At 61.2% G+C, this 17,280-nt stretch overlaps 2 protein-coding genes across 2 annotated transcripts; one reads left to right on the forward strand and one right to left on the reverse strand.

Annotated features, from left to right (window-relative positions):
* Positions 1-9,420: 9,420 nt before the first annotated feature.
* HMGA1 (high mobility group AT-hook 1) lies at positions 9,421-10,971 on the forward strand. The gene is given in 4 exon segments (XM_086627124.1): positions 9,421-9,466; positions 9,469-9,521; positions 10,384-10,464; positions 10,918-10,971. Coding segments are annotated over 4 exon segments (234 nt in total).
* Positions 10,972-13,990: 3,019 nt separating this feature from the next.
* Positions 13,991-14,850, reverse strand: SMIM29 (small integral membrane protein 29). Its single transcript, XM_086627448.1, is given in 5 exon segments — positions 13,991-14,053; positions 14,450-14,487; positions 14,490-14,554; positions 14,630-14,658; positions 14,740-14,850. Coding segments are annotated over 5 exon segments (306 nt in total).
* Between the last annotated feature and the right edge of the window lie 2,430 nt (positions 14,851-17,280).

Genomic DNA, 17,280 nt, shown 5'->3' on the forward strand with positions numbered 1-17,280 from the left:
TGGGCAGAAATGGCTGGAAACGGACAGACACGACCAGGGCAGTAAGCCCAGACCTGGGTCAGACCCTGCTGCCATCCTCCTGCCCAACCTCGGGCACCTCCTGCACCTGAGCTCTGTTTTGCCACCTGAAACGTGTCCCATCCCCGCAGACACCAAGAGCTTCTGAGAGGCTGTGGGGAGATGGGCTCCTCCGTATAGAGGAGCCAAATACGTGCTCCCCTGCCACCATCAACCCAAGGATGCTGGAAATAGGAAACTCAGCTCCAGAGCGAGCCGGGTCCTGCCTGTGGCTTTGCATTTTGCAAAACCGTGTGCTCAGAAGAAGGATCTTCAGCAAACGCTCCCCGCGACACAGCCAGGGACCGGGGCAGTGCAGGGAGATGCTTCAGACACAGCGTGAAACAAAAATCCCAGCGACCAGCAATGCTGAGTAAGGCATCTGAGAGAAACACGATGTGCCCTGAGCACCGAACTCGACACTGACATGGGCAAAACGTGCTCTTCACCTGGCCTCGAGCAAGCCCTGCCACCTCTGATCCGCACGTTTCCCCATCTGCGAAATGAGGGTACTGACACCTGTCTCTGCCAGGCCCAGAACCGGGCGGATTAATAACTGTTGCTCAAGAGGGCTTTGGAGGTGACAAACACATCGCACTCTTAATTAGTCGGGTAGCCCTTCCAATTACCCAACAACCTGGCCTGAGAGGTTTTTTCCAGAGCTGCCTTAGAGGATCCAGTTTCCCCTTTCCCAGGGAAATTATCAGGAATTAGGCACCCAATCCCAAATGCAGCTTTGCAGGGCTCGATGGCAGTCATCAGGATGCAGGGTAGAGCGGGATGAGATGTCCTTTCCCCAGGGCCACCTTCTGCTCCCCATGTCCCCCCCGTTGGCAGCTGCATTTCAGGGGCTGATGATCAACGCCTGCAGTTTTGCAGAGCCCTGCTGAGCAGAAGAAGCAGGGAATGATTTCAAGCACCTTCTTTTCATGGGACCTTGCGAAGGGGCAGCTTTTCCCAAGGACTGGGCACTCATTTCCCCATCAGATCTCCGCCCAGGCCTGAAACATTGGCTAAAGAAAATAGGGATACCCACTAATTCATGCGTGCACCCCACATCTGCAGCACGTGCAACCCACGTGCATCAGCGTGTCCTGCAAACCCAGGGCTCCCGCTCTCGAAATCGGCAGCATTAAGCCTGCAATTTATCAGGTGATTTAGGAATTTGTCCCCGGAATAGGGCTACAGGAAAATAGTGCACTGGTGAGTGCTAAATCTACTCAGCTGGTGAGAAGGAAGGAGCTGTTTAATCAAATAAAAAGGACTGTTTCGAGGTGGGTCTGGGGGCTGTTTGGCCACATGGGGCTTCATCAATGGGGCCGTCGGGAAACAAAGCCAGGAGGGGAAACAAAGGCCTCATCCTCATCCCCATCCCCTCCCGCCATGGCCACGAACACCGCGACCTGGGGACATCCCTGCCTGCATCCCAGCTGGTTTCCCAGCTTGTTCGGCTCACCGGGATAACACAGGGCAGCAGCACTCCGTGCGATGCTGACCCTGGCACGGCGCAGGCTGCTCCTCCGCACCCTGCATCGGGCTCAGCTGCCATGGGGGGGAATAAATCACTTCTTGTTTCACTATTTCCGGCCATTTTCACTTTCTGGTCTCGCTGCAGAACTGAACTGCAGGTTGTGGGAACCTTGCTGCACCGGCCGCAGGCTTAACTCCGGAAAAAGCCAACCACTGGCTTTGACTCAGGAAAACTACAAAAACAAAAGTGAAAATTATCTTCCTGGACTGAAATCCCAGGCCCAGTACTGGGCTCTGCTCAGATCCAAGCCGCTTCACACCGTTCTGCATCTCACCTTACCGCATGGGCATCGCAACGTGCAGATTTGTTCCGTTTTAAAGCAGGGGGCAATGCCCCACGGCCCCCTCCCTGTGGATGCAGACCTCACTGCCATGCATTGCCAGGCTATTTCCAAGATCCCCTGGGTCCTCCATCCTGGTAAACACACTCTGAGCACCAAACAAATCTGTTTCTCCAAATCTCAATTTTTTCCTCCCATAGCACGTGCCAGTTTCCCATCAGGATGTTGCTCCTGGATGCTGAGAGCATCTCACCGCCGCTCTTTGGTTCCTGGGACCACTGCAGCACTATTTTGCTATAAAACCAAGCAGTCACCCCACAGGTGAATCCAGCTTGGGGAGGCTCCAGCGTGGGCTCGGCAGTGGGGAATTGCCGAAACTTTCAGGGATCAAAGCGAGAAAAGAGCAGCCCCGGTTGTTCGCAGCTCTCCGGTTACAGCCATTCACTGCACCGCAGAATAAATAACGAGGGATATTAATAACAAACGAGGCTGTGCAGGGACAGAAACCAATTCCTCACCAGGCTCACCACAAAGTGGGGAAGCCCGAGCGTGGCGACGGGGAGGACGGGGCTGCTGGAGGCAGAGGCATCCAGCCACCTCCAAACTCAGGCAGGGCTGCCTGCAGCTGGGGGGAACACCATTTTCGAAAAACAAAACCTAAAAAAAAGGACACTCAGAGTCTGCAAGCAACACCTCACCTGGCTGCAAGGTCCTTGGATGAAGGACCCACCACCAGCATCGGGCCATGGGTCCACAGCCGGGCTCAGCTCTAAATTCAGCAGTGCAAGGGATGCACTGCTCTTTTTGCAGGCATTTGAAAACAGCTACCTCTTACAGAGCGGTTCCCCCCACCCCGTTTGCTTTCATTTTTTCACCCGTCAGAAAGGGGACACTGCTTGATTGTGTTTAGTCAGGGGAATTTGCAAGGATTTTAAAATCCAAATAACAATGAGGAAAAAAGTGCCACAAGCCTGGCTCGGCTCGATTTTTGTTCTTTTTACAGCATAAATCTTGCCTGCTGAAGAAGTTTTGCACATGCAGAAATGATATTTCCAGTTTCACGTTTTTAAAGGTACTTTTTCTAACAAAAAACTTGCTCTGAAACTTAAATCCAGCATCAGCCAGTCTAAAGGTCAGCTCCTAACTCACATTCCTAACTCCCTTAGTGTCAGGAGGTGAAAGTGCCTAATTGGAGTTTCCATTAAATTTGTGATTGGAGTTTCTGCAGGAGTTTGGGGAATTTGACACAGTCCCATCACTGAGAGGATGCCGAGCTCTGGATTTCCTTGTATCCCATCAAAAAACCCCATGAGATCCCAATGCCTGACATGCCTTGGAAAACATGACACAATGAGGGTCTGGGTTTTGGGGTACCTACCTGGAGAGCTGATCTCGGCTCCTATTCCAGACCTGACCTAAACCACTCCCAAACAGATGGCATGAATTCAGAATAAAGTCCTTTTACTGTGAACCAAGCCCACCACCAGCTCAAACCCAAGAGCCTTGGGGCCACCCACCAGCCCTCCAAACCCCACGGTGCCGAGATTCCACACCGGCCTCCTATTCCTGCAGTGGTGCCGCAATGAAAATAAAATAAATATCGTGACAAAACCCGGCCAGCCCTGCGAGGAACTCGGGGATGGGCCCACCCTCCGTGATGGAGCCTCCGATGGGGACCAGAGGCTCTTCTGGGAGCAGAGAGGCAGCAAAAAGGAAAGAGCATCGTGCTTTTGCACATCGGTGCTGGACCCGGTGCACGGCCACAGTCCTGGCCGGTTCTTGTCCCCGCGGTGATGCCAAACCCCCCAGCCACCAACCCAAAACACCGCTTGATCCGCTCTGCGAGGCGAGGGGGAAGCAGCCGGGGATACCATGCCCCCCACCAGCCCCAGCTAGGAGCATCCCTGGAGCATCCCGGGACGAGGGAGTGGAATTGGGAGGGAAGGGTCTCCCATCTCCCCCTGCGCTGCCTCCATCTGCCCCCGGGGGGACCCTCCGCCATCCCCGGGGCTCGGGGCGGGGGGAGCAGCCGCCGCCCGCCCGCCGCAGCCCTTTGAAGGACACTATCAGCTCCCCGGCCCCGCCGCCCGCACCGCCCCCGCCGGCCGTGATGCAGCCCGGCTCCTCCCTCTCCCCGCTCCGCAAGGCTGGAAGCTCCCCTTAGCCTGTTTGCCCTTATTTAATTTCGAGTGTGTGATTTTGCTATTTAGCTGCTGGATCCCCTCCAGTACAGGTTGGGAGCTCGCTCCTTTCTCCCCCCCCCCCACCCCCTTTCCCCCTCTATTTCCTATTTTTTTTTTCCCTCGCTCCCTGCAAATGATTTTTGACACCGGCTTCCTTCTCCTGGAGTAATTTTTTTTCTCCCCTCTCTTTATTATTTAATAAATAAGAGGGGGGGGCCTGGCTGAGCTGTGGATTGCGTGTGTGAGTCGCAGCCTCTCCTCTCTGCCTTCTCCTTTCAGATCCGCAATTTGCGAGGAGCAGCGAGCAGCAGGCAGCAGCAGCAGCAGCAGCAGCCTCCGGGAAGTGGGGGGGGATTTAATTCGCTTCACAACACAGACAAGCCAGGGGGAAAAAAAAAAAATCCAAACCAAACCAAACCAAAAAAAAAACCCTCAAACAACAACAACAAATCAAAAAACGAACCACCACCACCCCAAAAAAAATCACCCCAAGCACCCAGCTCCGAGATCCAGCTGACTGTGAGTGCCGGCTTCCTCTTTCCTTTCTGCTCCGGGGGGTGCGGGGAGGGGCCGGGGGGTACTGGGGGGGGGGGGGGGGAAACGGACGGGGTACCCGGGGCTCTGCTCTGCCCCCCTCCCCGCATGCTGTGCACGATCGCCCCCGGTTTGCTCTGTATTTGCAAGGCACGCGTGTGTGCGTGCGGCGGGCCGGCTCTGCAATGCCTCGCTTTATTAGTCTCGCTATTAATTATTGTTATTAATAGGGTGATGCACCTGGCGGGGCTGCACGGGCCGGGGGGGGAGCCCGGGATCCCCCTGGTTACCGGTCGCTCCCGGGCGGTGGGGACTTTTTTCCTCCACTTACTCGGTTTCGGGCGATGCAAAACGCCCCACGGCCCCGGGGGTGCAGCCCCCCCCCCCCCGCCCCAGCCGACGGTACCGGGCACCCCCGTGCCCGGGGCTCGCAGGGTGCGCTGGGGTCGGGACGGTGCTTGGGGCCGGGTCCGTGCGAGCGTGCGCGGGGGCCGCGGCCGTGTGCACTGGCGGGGACTGGGACCAGTGCGTGGGGCCGGGCCGGTGCAAAGGTGCTGGGGCCGGGGCGGGCGGCCAGGGCCGGGCCCAGTTCAAAGATTATGGGGGGGGGACACGACACACAGGTCGGTGCAAAGTTACAGTGCTGGGGGCACGGCCGCCCCCCGCCCCGCACAGCTGCCCACGCTGCGAGACCGTGGCGCCCGCACCCCCTGCACCCAGCCCCTCCCGGAGGTGGGGGGTGATGCCACGCAGGGGCTGGCTCCCCCCGGGCTTTTATTATACACCGCAGGACGGGGGCTTCACAAAGCGTGTGATGGTGCCCCTTCCTGCCTCTTTCTTTCTCCCCCACCTCCCCCTTCCTTCTTTTATCACTTCCTTTTTATTATGCATGCCCAGGAAGGAAGAGGGGGGTGGGACTTTCCTTAATAGCCGGCCTTGGGGCGGGGGCTTCAAAGCAGCCCCATGGAGGGCTCGTCCTAATGACGAGCCGCGCACATCCTTCCCTGCCGAACAGGCTCTTCAACTTCTGCTCCACATTTCTTCCCCTCCTCCCTCTCCCGTCCTCCCTCTGCCAGGAGGTGCGGCCGGGATCCTTCTCCAGCTGCAATCAGGCTAGATTTCCTGGGCGTGAAGAGGTTTTATTTTTTTTTTTTTTTTTTCGTTGAAGATCTAAGCCACGCCTGTCTCCCTGCTTCTCCTGGCTGGTTTGTTTATCTAAGAGTAGGTGTAGGAGCGGTGGATTTATGGGGTATTGCACAGAGAGGTGTAAGCCAGCGTGCGCGGGTGGGGGAAGGCAGGAGCAGGCCCGGGGCAGAGAGGAGCATCGCTCCGAGGGGCCAGGTTGTCTCTTTTGCAATCCAGCCGTTGCTTGTGCAAGCGGTGGCTGCTGAGAACGGCCCAGCTCATGTCATGGTAGCAGTGGGAGCCGATGGGTTGGGGGAGGAGAGTCCCCACAGCTCCCCATCCGTAGGGATGGAGAGGGGAGGAGTTTTGCATCCCCCAGCTCCATCGATCAAGAGGCAAATATAACCCCTCCACCTCCAAACCTCGCAGAGGTTTATCCCTCCCAGCCTCGAGGGACCCCAGCCAATATCCTGCCCTCATCTCCGACCGATTCCTCCCTGCGTGGAAAGGTTTCTCCTCAGCTGCTTCCTTTCCTCCATGGCAACAACAAGCTGCTCCCTCCCTCCTATATGGCTTTGATGCACATGAGTGGGGCTGGAGCTGCTTCCCGCGGTGTCCCCGACACCATTCCACAGGCTCGGGGGGGCTCCCTGGGGCTGGGCAGGTGCCCCCAAGCTGGGGAGCATCACACTGAGCCAGGGCCACTCTCGGGAAGATGGAGTGGGAATGAGGAGCATCCCCCATCTCCCACCCAGGCATCCCATTCCTCACCTCACTCTCTGGGAGTTGGGGCAGGGAGCTCTCGGTCCCGGGGGTGGTTTCATCCCTGGAGCCCTTGGGGGAGAGGTCGGAGGTGGTGGAGGGACGGGTGGGACCGTGCACATGCGTTCCCCAGCACCAACAACTTTGTGGCGGCAGGGCTCTGGCTCGGGGGGGTTGTACCCGGCGGCACCCCGACGTGTGGGGGTCCCCTCAGCATCCCTGGCTGGAGCCACCACAGCAGGGCCGAGGAGAGCATGGCAGGGTGGGGGCCACACTGGGGCCCATCTGCTTCCAGCTATGGAGAGGGTACGGCACGGCTCAGGGGCTGTTTCCTCCAACAAAGATTGACTTAAAAAGGGACGAACCCGTCCAGCCCCTGGTCCGCCGGCCGGCTTTTTTCTTTCCTAATCTAAACCACACTTTTTTTTTTTTCTAAGAAATCTTTGAAGAGCTCCAGGATGCTGTGAGTAATATTTTCAGGGTGTTTACACGACAGCATGGTTTCTGTCTCCCAGAAAAAAAAAAAAACTGATTTCCGAGGGTGGTTTTGTTGTTGTTGTTTTGCACTCGTGAGTCACTTCCAGAGGGGAGCGGGAAGCTGACCGTGTGTTTTTTAAAAAAGCGTTGATGGTCTGAGCGCGGCTCCTTGCACCGCGTGTCTCGCCTGTGCCCGCTCCAGCCACCCCAATGACGGCTCGGCATCCCCGGGGGGGGGCTCAGCACCCCAGCTGCCCCCGCAGCCCTGCTCTCCCCAGAGTAGCACTGTCCCAGCTCCTCTAACACCACCCAAATTGAAAAACAGCTGCTCAAAGCTACGCGTTATAACCCTGTATGGCAGAGGTAAGGAGGGTGCCTCCGTCTTTGCACACAGACTGGGCACAAAACCTGTACCTGCAGGAGAAGCTGTGCCCAGGGAGCTGCTCGCTCTCCAGAGACATGAGTCAGCCCCAGGGCAGGGGTGCAGGGACTGTCCCCAGAGGCAGAGGGTGTCCTGGTTGGGGTTGCAGCTCCTATCCCGTTCCCATCCCGTCCCATCGGATTTTCTAGCCAAGCCTCCCAGGCAGCTCCAAGGCCTGTGCTTAGGGGCAGCAAGACTGGGATGCTGCTCCCACCACCCTGTTTCTACTGGGAAACATCCCATCACCACCCTGAGCAGGTAACCCCACCTCTGCATGGCCACGGTCACCCGACCAAGGAGCAGAGTGTGTCCTGTGCTCAGGATCACTGGTAAGCACTGGGGCTGTGGTAGCAATCCTGTTCCTTTCCAGCCCAGAGCCCATCCTCCTGGCTCCTGGGCTGGGAGCTGGGTGTGGAACTGGCCCCACAGCTCTGGAAAAGCAGGTTTTTCCCTATGCCCTTGGGGAAGCAGCGAGATGGGAGGGATGATGGAGCCTTTTCCTCCGTGGGATTTCCCTGTGAGCAAGGAAAGCCATCCAGCACTTTGGGACATGGACAGGGGAGGGGAACCCTCTGTCCTGAGGACAAGTGCTGCATGGTGCCTGTCCCTAGACCCAGCTGGGGTGGCAGAAGCAGGTCAGGGGTGCAGCATCCCATCCTGGGTGCAGTGGTGGGGGTGTCGAGGCAGGGGGGGGGAGCAGGACTGCGGGAGCCTGCACCCGCAGGCTTCCAGGGCCCTGGGACACCCATGGGGATGCCCGGAGGCCCCTGGTACCATGCCACCACTCATCCTGTTCCAACTTGCTGGTGCCGGTAGCGTGTCTGGGATTTCAAAGACTCCAGATTAAATCTGGAGCGCTCTCCTCCTTTTGGGGAAAGGGGACGGGCTCTGTGGGAAGGGCTGGCCAAGCTGCTGCTCCCCAAATGCCTGCTGGGAACCCCAGGAGCTGCCTTAGCACCAGGGCGGGCTGATTCAGCGGAGTGTCCATGCCGTGGGCTTGGGGCAGGATCTTGCCTGGCAGCTGGTTGGTTTTGCTCCCCAGCTGGTGATGGGAGGATGAAGCTGTGAATCCTGCCCTGGGGGAAGGCAGGAGTGGGGAACAGGTGAGACAGGGAGGTCTGAGCACCCAGAGCCTCGCCCAGCTGGCGTGAGAGCCGCAGCTGCCACGTACGGCTGGTCATTAGGGCCACGAGAGGGGAGTGGCACCGGGGTCCTGCTGCCACGGTCCAGCCCTGCAGCCTCAGACACGTTGCTCCATCCCTGTGCATTGGTGCTGGCCTGGGCTCACTGCACCAGGGCATCGCCACAGGGCACCGGTGCTGCTGGCAGGGAGCGGTGGGGCAAGAGGACACGCGTCGGGGACCGGCACGGGCCAAAGGTCTGTTTGCAGGAGGGACACGGGTGCAGCAAGGGCGGTTTTGCAGATACCAGCTTTGCAGCGGCGGGAGGAAGGGTTGTGCCTGCCCGAGGTGCTCCGTTTCGGGGGGGAAAGCCCTGCACCGCGGCGTGGTGCTGCCGAATGGGCTTGGCGGTGAAAAATTACAGGCGGGGGGGGCTCTTCTAGGCATGTTTTAGGCTTCTCCCCCGCTGACCCTGCCAGCTCTGGCAGTGCCCTGGGCATGGGCTGGTCCCTGCTCTGAGCAGGGAGAGGAGCCGGATGTGGGTGAAGCTTCAGGAAGGGCTGGAGTAGGGCAGAAGCTGCTCATTTCTGCTAAATTTTAATTCTAAGGGGCGTTCTTAGAGGGGGGACCCCGATCCTTGTCACCTCCCATCCTTGCTGATACCCCACCGGCCACCCCCATCCCTGTGACAGCCGGGGGGGCCAAGCACCCTTACCTGGGGGGGAGTGGGCAGCAGGGGCACTGCCGTGGCCAGGCTGATCCCACGGGAGGCTCTGGTGGCTCCGCTTGTCCCTTGCAGCCCTGTGAGTCACTTCCATGGCCCCCAGTGCCTGGGACAAGGGCTGGGGGGAACAGCACCAGCTGGCATGGCGAGCCATTGCTGACCAACCTTCCTCCTTCTCCCACTCCTCGCCGCTGCTGGAAGGACGATGAGTGAATCCAGCGCCAAATCCAGCCAGCCCCTGGCCTCCAAGGGGAGAAGGACGTGTCAGAGAAGAGGGGCCGGGGGCGGCCCAGGAAGAAGCCACAGGTACATGGGGTCCCCTGGGAGGAAGGGGAGGCACCCTACTAGGCAGCTCTACCCACAGTGATGCCCTTGGGCTGGGCACTCCATGCTATGGGGCAGAGAGAAATCCCCCAATTTGGACCTGGCAGCATCCCCCTGGCGGATGGGGATACCCACGGTGCAGCCCCCGTTATCTCCCTTTGGGCAGCACCTCCCAGGTGCCCACTGGCAGCAAATCCCTCCTGAGGGGGCTTCACAGCCCCCCCCAGCTCTGCAACACCCCAGAGCTCCTCCAGACCCAGGGAAGGGCTCGGGCCTCCCTTGCTGCAGCTGAACCTGCCTTTGCAGACAGGCTAATTAAAGCCCCATTAGCAAAAGCTGCTCAGAGGGATAAGATGCTGCCCGAGCTTTTGCGGTGCCAAACCCACCCCACCCCCCCCCCCCTACACACCCCTCCCCGGGCCGGTGGGGTTCGTGTGCATCATTTTCCCACAGAAAAGGCAATTTGCTGCTTCCTGGACACTTTGCCAGGCAGCAGCACCAGCAGCTCCGGGGTCCGGGGCTGAGGAACCGGCGGGGACCGTCCGGCTAAGCCGAGCGATTAACGCCGGGGCACGACGGGTCACGTACGCGCTTGGCTGAAGGACGCGCAGGAGCCCATGCCTGGTGTCTGACCGCTGATCCCAGTGCAACCGGTGCTCCCGGTACCACCGGTGCTCCCAGTACCACACCGAGAGCATCCCTACCCCAGCGGGGTCTGCCAGGGAGAATGGGACACCCAGCCCAGAGCATCCGGGGCGCGCTGCCGCACTGGGAGCCACTCTGGGCATGCATCCCTCCCTGGGGACCCCCCCATCCACAGCATCCCCCCTCCGCTCTCCCACAGGAGCCCAGTGAGGCCCCAACACCCAAGAGACCCCGCGGACGGCCGAAGGGCAGTAAAAACAAGGCCACCCCGAAAGGCAGGGTAGGTGCTGGGGACGGGGGGTGCTGCAGCCCAGCAGCCATGCACTGGGACGACGGGTTAGTTTTGAGCAAAATTGTAGACAATTCAGGGCAGATCTGCCCCTGGGAGGGGGGTTCCCAGTGCCTGCCCTCAGGGAATGTGGGGGGGGAGGAACTGGGGACCGTGGGTGTCAGCACATGGACAACCGTGACAAACCTGTTTGGAAAACAGGCGACTCACATCCTGCGCCCCGCCGTGTGAGTCACGGGGCCGCGGCCGTCCCGGTGCTGGAAACCGGCGGGGAGGGGGCCGGGGGGCCTGGGTGCAATGGTCCGGGAGATGCCACTGGGGTGATGAATTTGGCAGTCGTGAGTGGGAGGAGGGGAACACCGCCCGCCCCCCGGCAGCATCCCGGGGATGAGGGGACAGACCCATCCTGACCAAAATGTCTGTTTTTTTTTTATTTTTGCTCAGAAAGCTGCAGTCACACCAGGGAGAAAACCTCGAGGCCGACCCAAAAATCGGTGAGTGGGCTTTTCCCTTCCTCCTCCATCCTGGCAGGGTGCTGGGCACCTTGGGAGCATGGCAGCCCCCTGGCTGTCCCCATAAGCATGGGGTGGATGTTGCCAGGCTGGAGAAGAGCAGAGCAGTGGGCAAAAAGGGGACACAGTGTGGCATGGGACAGGCTCTGAACCCGGCCGTGTCATGCTCCAGTGCTGGGGCAGCTGATCCTGCCTCCACGGCATGTTGCCACACGCCTGCCCGGGGAACGCGCTGCGTCACTGGCATGGCATTCCTGCACCTCCGTGCGCAGCAAGCCCCATCCTCCTTTCATTTCTCCTGCCTCTCCCCTTTTCACCCCTTGGTTTGCAGCACCCACGAGCACCACTCAGGTGGTTGAGTTGCTCCCTTCCTGGCATGCCCATTCCACTATCCCCAGCCCCGGGCCACGGCCCCCGTGCCCAGGAGCTGCCACCAGGACACAAGAGCCACCCAAGAGCATCCTCAGGGTGCAGCTGCTCTGCCCTGCGTTGAGTCTCACCCCTTTCCCCAGCCAGGGCTGCAAAACAGGGTGGGGGTCACATCCCGGGGTCTCCTGCACCCCGTGCCAATGCCACAGCACCGGGGACTGTTTTAGGGTCCCCAGGGCAGGGATGGGTTTGGTGGGGGTGGGACCGAGCCCGTCCCATGCCAGCGGGGCCATGCTGGGGACACCGGTGTCCCGCTTTGGCAACCACCGGTCGGTGGCTTCTTTATGAATGAAGCGGGCGGCAGCGGGGGCCGCGCTGACTCACACTCACACTCAGCCCTGACTCACCGCCGCGTGCGGGGCCACCACGCTGGTGGCCACCCGCCCCAGCGTGTGCTGTGTTGGACATGGGCACCCGGTCCTGCTGCCACCAGCCCCCCTGGTGGCAACTGGGGACACGGCAGCGGCACTGGGGATCGGGGGCTCATGTTTGTGGGGTTCACCGTTGCCCAGGGGGTGCAGCCCCGTTCCTTGCCCACCCAAGGGGTTTCTTACCTGGGATTTACCCTGTAATGGTTAAACCTGGCGCAAGAGCCAGTCCCCAGATCCGGAAAGTGCTGGTGCCTCTTTGGACAAGGTGTTGCAATGCCCATTTGGCTCTTCATGAAGGGATGGAGGGGTGCCTGCAGCCCCTGGCACCCCTCAACCACACTCCTTTGCCTCGCAGCAGCAGGACGAGGAAGAGGTAACATTTCCCAGGAGTCATCCGAGGAGGAGCAGTGAAACCTCCCGAACCGGCGCTACCTCATCGCCCGACGGTCCCGGTCCTCGGCGGCCGGGGAGAGGGACGGGGAGAAACCCACCGCGCCGCCCTGGCTTTTTTCCTCCCTCCTCTTGCTCCTTCCTCACCCTCAGACAACGGCAGCACTGGAAAATGGCCCGACCTGGCTGGCCCCCACAGCCCCCCACTGTGGGGGGGCACCCACCCCGCCTTCCCCCGCTCCCCGGTACTGGGTTTCAGGGCAGCCCCACTGGCAAAGTGGGAGCCGGAGCTGGACACCCCCACTTTTGCTGCTTACCCCCCCCACCCCAATGCAGTGATCTCACCCATCCAAAGCGGGGCTGGTTGCCCTCAACACCGGGCTTCACCCCGGGTCCTCTGCGGGGAAGGGACAGGGGGGTCAGCAAAGGTTGAGACCCCCAAATGCATTAGACCTTTGCTCTGGCCTGCTGCTACCCTGGGCAACCCCCCATATCACCCCCCCTCGTCCTGCGTGACTGCACTGTGCGTGGGAGAGTGGCTCCCGCGGTGATGCCAGGGCTTGGTACCCATCCCCAGGGGTGCCCGTTCCTGCGGGGTGGCCTTTCCTAGGTTCTCATAGATATATAATTTTTTTTTAGTACTTTTTTTTTTTTCCTTTCATTCACAACTACCTCTGGATATTTAAGTTCCACTCTCTGAACTCACAGACGTTGCTGCTGTGCCAGCTGCTGGGGCATCGTGGCTTGGTGTTCCTTTATCGGGGTGTCGCTGGGGGCCATGGGGTATTGTTTTTCCTCCCTTTTACGGGCTTTTTTTTTTTTTTTAATTGCTATTTAAGGTCTAGGTGCTCTGCTGCTCCAAGGGATAGAGGTGGGGTGGGGGGACCGCAGGATGCTCCCCCCACCATGCCAACCTCCCGCACAACGGCTGCAGCGGACCGGAGGTCGGTGCTGGGTGGCCCCAGCGGGAGAAAACTGGGGTTTGGTGGGGTTTTTTTGGTCCACGTTAACGACCTTCTGGGTTCCTATTTGCAGTTACTTGAATAAAACATTTTATGGATGTTTGACCTCGCTCCTGGACTCTGGCCGGCAGCGGGGTGGGAGCAGGTTTTCTCCATGCAGGGAGAGCCCGTGGGCACGGAGCAGCCGCTCCGCACGTACCTTCTCCACAGGGACATCCGTGACGGTGCCAGCCGTCCAGCATCCTCCACAGGGACGGATGGGAGCTGTTGATGGAAACAGAAACAGGCAAAACCCCACTGCCCACCCCACCAAACTCCATCCTCGGCGCTTTGTATTACCAAGCCAAGTCACGGCGCTGCCAAAGCAGGGACATACGGTGCCAATCCCCCCCGATGTCGGGCTGACCCACCATCCGGCACCGCTTGTCTGCCGAAAACCCTCCCTGCCTGACGTGAGAGGCTCTTGGTCAAATGCAGAGAAACACGTTTATTTGCTCCAGCACACGCCGCGCGGCTCCTCTGTGTCCTGCCCCCAGCCTGGCAAAGCCCTGGAGCCCGACGGCTCCCCTGCCAGGGTGCCAGCCCCAGCCATCCTGCTCAGTGCATTTTAAGGGCTGTGGTGGGGCAGTTCAAGCAAAAAAAAAGGCAAAAATGGGCGCCGAGATGGGAGATAACCCGTTATCGTCAGTGCTTGTGGGGTGGGATTGCTCCCGGGCAGCGGCCACCAGCATTGCCACGCTATTGCGGGCGATCCTGCCCGTCCCGGCGGACAGCGAAGGCAGCAGCGCCAGTGCCAACACCATCCTCCCTTGCCTCCTGCGGGCAGGATTCGGTCCCAGCTCTCTGGGCAGCATCAGGCCTTCCAGTCCCCGCGTGAGGGGCGATGGGGTGAGGGCCCCCCCCAGCCGGGCACCACCTGCAAAGAGAGCGTGCCCTCAGCACGCCGGGCAGCTTTGGAGCCCAGACCCCACTGGTGCCAAGCAGGTGGGGCAAAAGCAACCCCAAATGGCGTCAGGGCGGGTGGAAGCCCCAGGCTTGCAGGCAGCGGCTGCACAGCCCAACCCTCCCAAAAACCTCTGGATTATGCCCAAACCTTTGCCTGGCTCCCAGAGCCCGGTGGTCCCACCCAGGCTCTACAGCCCCGTGGGCTCCCCGACTTGGGCTACTTAACGCTAATTTTCATGAAAAAAAAGAGAAATAGCAACTCCCGGCAGCACCGTGTGTGTGGCCGGTGAGTGACCCAAGAGGCCACCCCACACGTACCAGCCCCCAAAACCAAACCCCGTCCCGACACGCAGTGGTCCACCACAACCCGGGTGTCCTCCGCCTCCACCAGCAGCTCCTGCTCGACTCCTGCAGCTCCTCGGCCGGGTCGTAGCTGTAAATGGGCAGCAGCCGGTGGCGCAGGCGGTCAAACCTGGCAGGGGGATGGCAGGTGAGCGGTCACTGGTCCCACCACCACCCCAAAAACCCAACCCTACGCCCCACACACTCACTTCGCTTCTTCTGGACGTACATCACCTGCAAGGAGACAGGGGAAGGCGTGAGCGGGCGCAGGGCTCGGCCGGTGTTTGGGCCCCCCCGGTCCTGCCACCCACTCACCGCGGCCAGGAGGGCACCGAGGAGGGTGACGAGGAGGAAGGGTCCCAGGACGTAGCCCACCAGCGAGTCCCCCGCCGTGCCCGGGACCGTGGGGGCCGTGGCGTTGCTCATGGCCCAGCGCCGGCTCCTTCCGCATGGGGACGCGGTGTCCGGCCCCGCCGGACGGGACGTCTGCGAACCCACAACCGGCCCGGTAATACCCCCCGCCCCGGTAATAACCCCATCTACCCCGTAATAACCCCGGGGCCGGGCAGGAACCGGCGGGGGGGTCCATGCACGCCCCCCGCCAGGAGGATGCTCGCGGGCTGCGGGCACCTCGGGACGCGGCAGAGCGGGCGCCCAGCGCCCGGGGAGCCCCACTCGGGGGGGGGGGTCGGGGGCACCCCGCCCTCCCGCCTTACCCGCGCAGAGCGGGGCGGGAGGGAGGGGGTGTCCGCCTCCACGGGCAGGAGCTACGGGGCGGGGGGGGGGCGGAAACGGGCCGGCGGCACCCCCGCCCCAGGCTCTGCCCCCGCCCCCAGCCCCATGCGGGACGCTCCGCCGTGCGGCACGCAGCCCCCGGACCCCCCGCCCTAATTCTGGCCCGCACCGGCCCCCCCCTCGCTGCATCCCGCCCCCCCCAGCCCCCCCCCCATCCCGCATCCCCGCGCGCGGCTCCGCTCCGCCCCGCCCCACCTGCGCGCGCCGCCCGCACCCGAACCCGCGCGGCGCGTGACGGACGGGGGGGCGGGGAAATGGGGGGCTTGGGCGGGGTGGCGGCGCCGGGCCGGCAGGGGGCAGCACAGACCGGGGGGGGGGGGGATCGGGAGAGCGAAGGAGAAGGGGGGGGAAAAAGGGGGAAGGGGAGGAGAAAAAAGGGAAAAGCGGAGGAAAAGGGCGAAAGAAAACCGGGGAAAATGGGAAAATGAAAAATAGGAGAAGGGAAGAAGGAAAAAAAAACGGGAAAAAAAGAGAAAAAGGAGGGAAGGGGCAAGAGAGGGGTGGAGGGTGAGCAGGTGGGTGACGGACAGATGGAAAGAGGGCGGATGGAGGGGGGGGGACACAGCCGGACGGGGGGGGTGCACACCTGGGGGCGGGCGGAGGGGTGGGTGACGGGTGTGGGCGCGGGGGGGTGGAAAGGCAGAGGGATGGATGGGTAGATGGACAGATGGATGGATGATGGATGGACGGATGGGTAGAGGATAATGGATGGACAGAGGGATGGATGGACAGGTGATGGATGGTGGATGCACACAGGGGTGGGCAGGTGTGTCACTGTACCAGTAGCTGGGTGGATGGATGGAGGGACAGACAGACAGATGGACAGAGGGACAGAGGTGCAGGCACAGGGTGAGAGACAGACCCGGGGAAGGCCGGGTCTCAGGGTGCAGGCACACAGGCTGGCTGGGCAGGGTCACCCATGGCAGGGGCTGCCCTGGGTCCCCTCCCTGGCCGGGGGCTCATGCTGCAGCCGATCCCCCCAAGGCCGGACCCACTGGGAGCCTGGGCAGGGGCTGCCATGGCACTGGTGGTGCCACCCACAGCAGAGCCCGGGGCAGTGGCAGCGTCCCAGCCCTGATCCCTGGCCCTAATCCGCTTTGCCCGTGCAGGGACCAGATGGCCCTGCTAAGTGGGTCAGGCGGGAGTGGGGAACATGGGGAGCAAGGAGCCCCATTTTGCTTCCCAACAACTTTAAAAAGTAATAATTGAGTGAAATGAGGTGGAAGAGAGGAGCCTGGAGATGGCAGTGATGGAGGGATACGGCCCCAGTGCCCGGGCTGGTGGCAGGATGGGGCTCGGTGCCACCGCAGAGCACCGAGAGCATCCTGCGCCAGTGGGATGGCAGCATGGGGAAAAGCAGCTCCTGCTCTGCAGCCCCGGGATGAACCTGCCCAGCAAGAGGCCAACCACCCGCATAGCCTGGGTCCTCCTCCTGCCCGCACCGCTGCCTATACTGCTGCCTGTACTGCCTGCCCAGCCCGTGCCGCGTTATTTTCGCCTCCTGATCCCTGCACCAGCCCAGGGAGGGGCTGGGGGTCCATGCTGATGCATCATGGCCGCAGGGTACTCTAGGGACACAGGAGCAGAGACACCCTTGCCCAGGCACAGTGCAGTCAGGGACACCAGAGCCCTTACGGAGGGTGGGAAGGGGTCGGGGTGGTCATCCTCACACTGGGGGGGTTCTCCCAACCCAGCAAAGAGCACCAGCTATAATGAGAGCACCTGGCACCTGCTGCCCCATTGTCCCATCGTTCTCAGTGGTCCCACCAGACCAACACGGCGTGGGCCTCCCACTCCTGCCCGTCCCTCCCAGCCCTGTGCCGCAGCTAAAAATAAATTCAGCAATTTCTAGGAAAGTTCCTTGGAGAGAGTGAGGCAGCAGGAGTGAGCAGGGGCTGGCGGAAGCATGCAGGGTCCCAGGGGAAGCAGTGTGTCCTGGGAGCAGACTGGAGGGTCACTGAGCCCCCCTGAACGGCCCTACGCAGCCCTTGGCATTTGCAGCATCCTCAAATCCTGGGTGAATATTTTTTCCCTGTTCACCACTGCCCAGAGCATCCAGAT

The sequence above is a fragment of the Tauraco erythrolophus genome, chromosome 27, assembly GCF_009769465.1.
Source record: "Tauraco erythrolophus isolate bTauEry1 chromosome 27, bTauEry1.pri, whole genome shotgun sequence".
Taxonomy (NCBI): Eukaryota; Metazoa; Chordata; class Aves; order Musophagiformes; family Musophagidae; genus Tauraco; species Tauraco erythrolophus.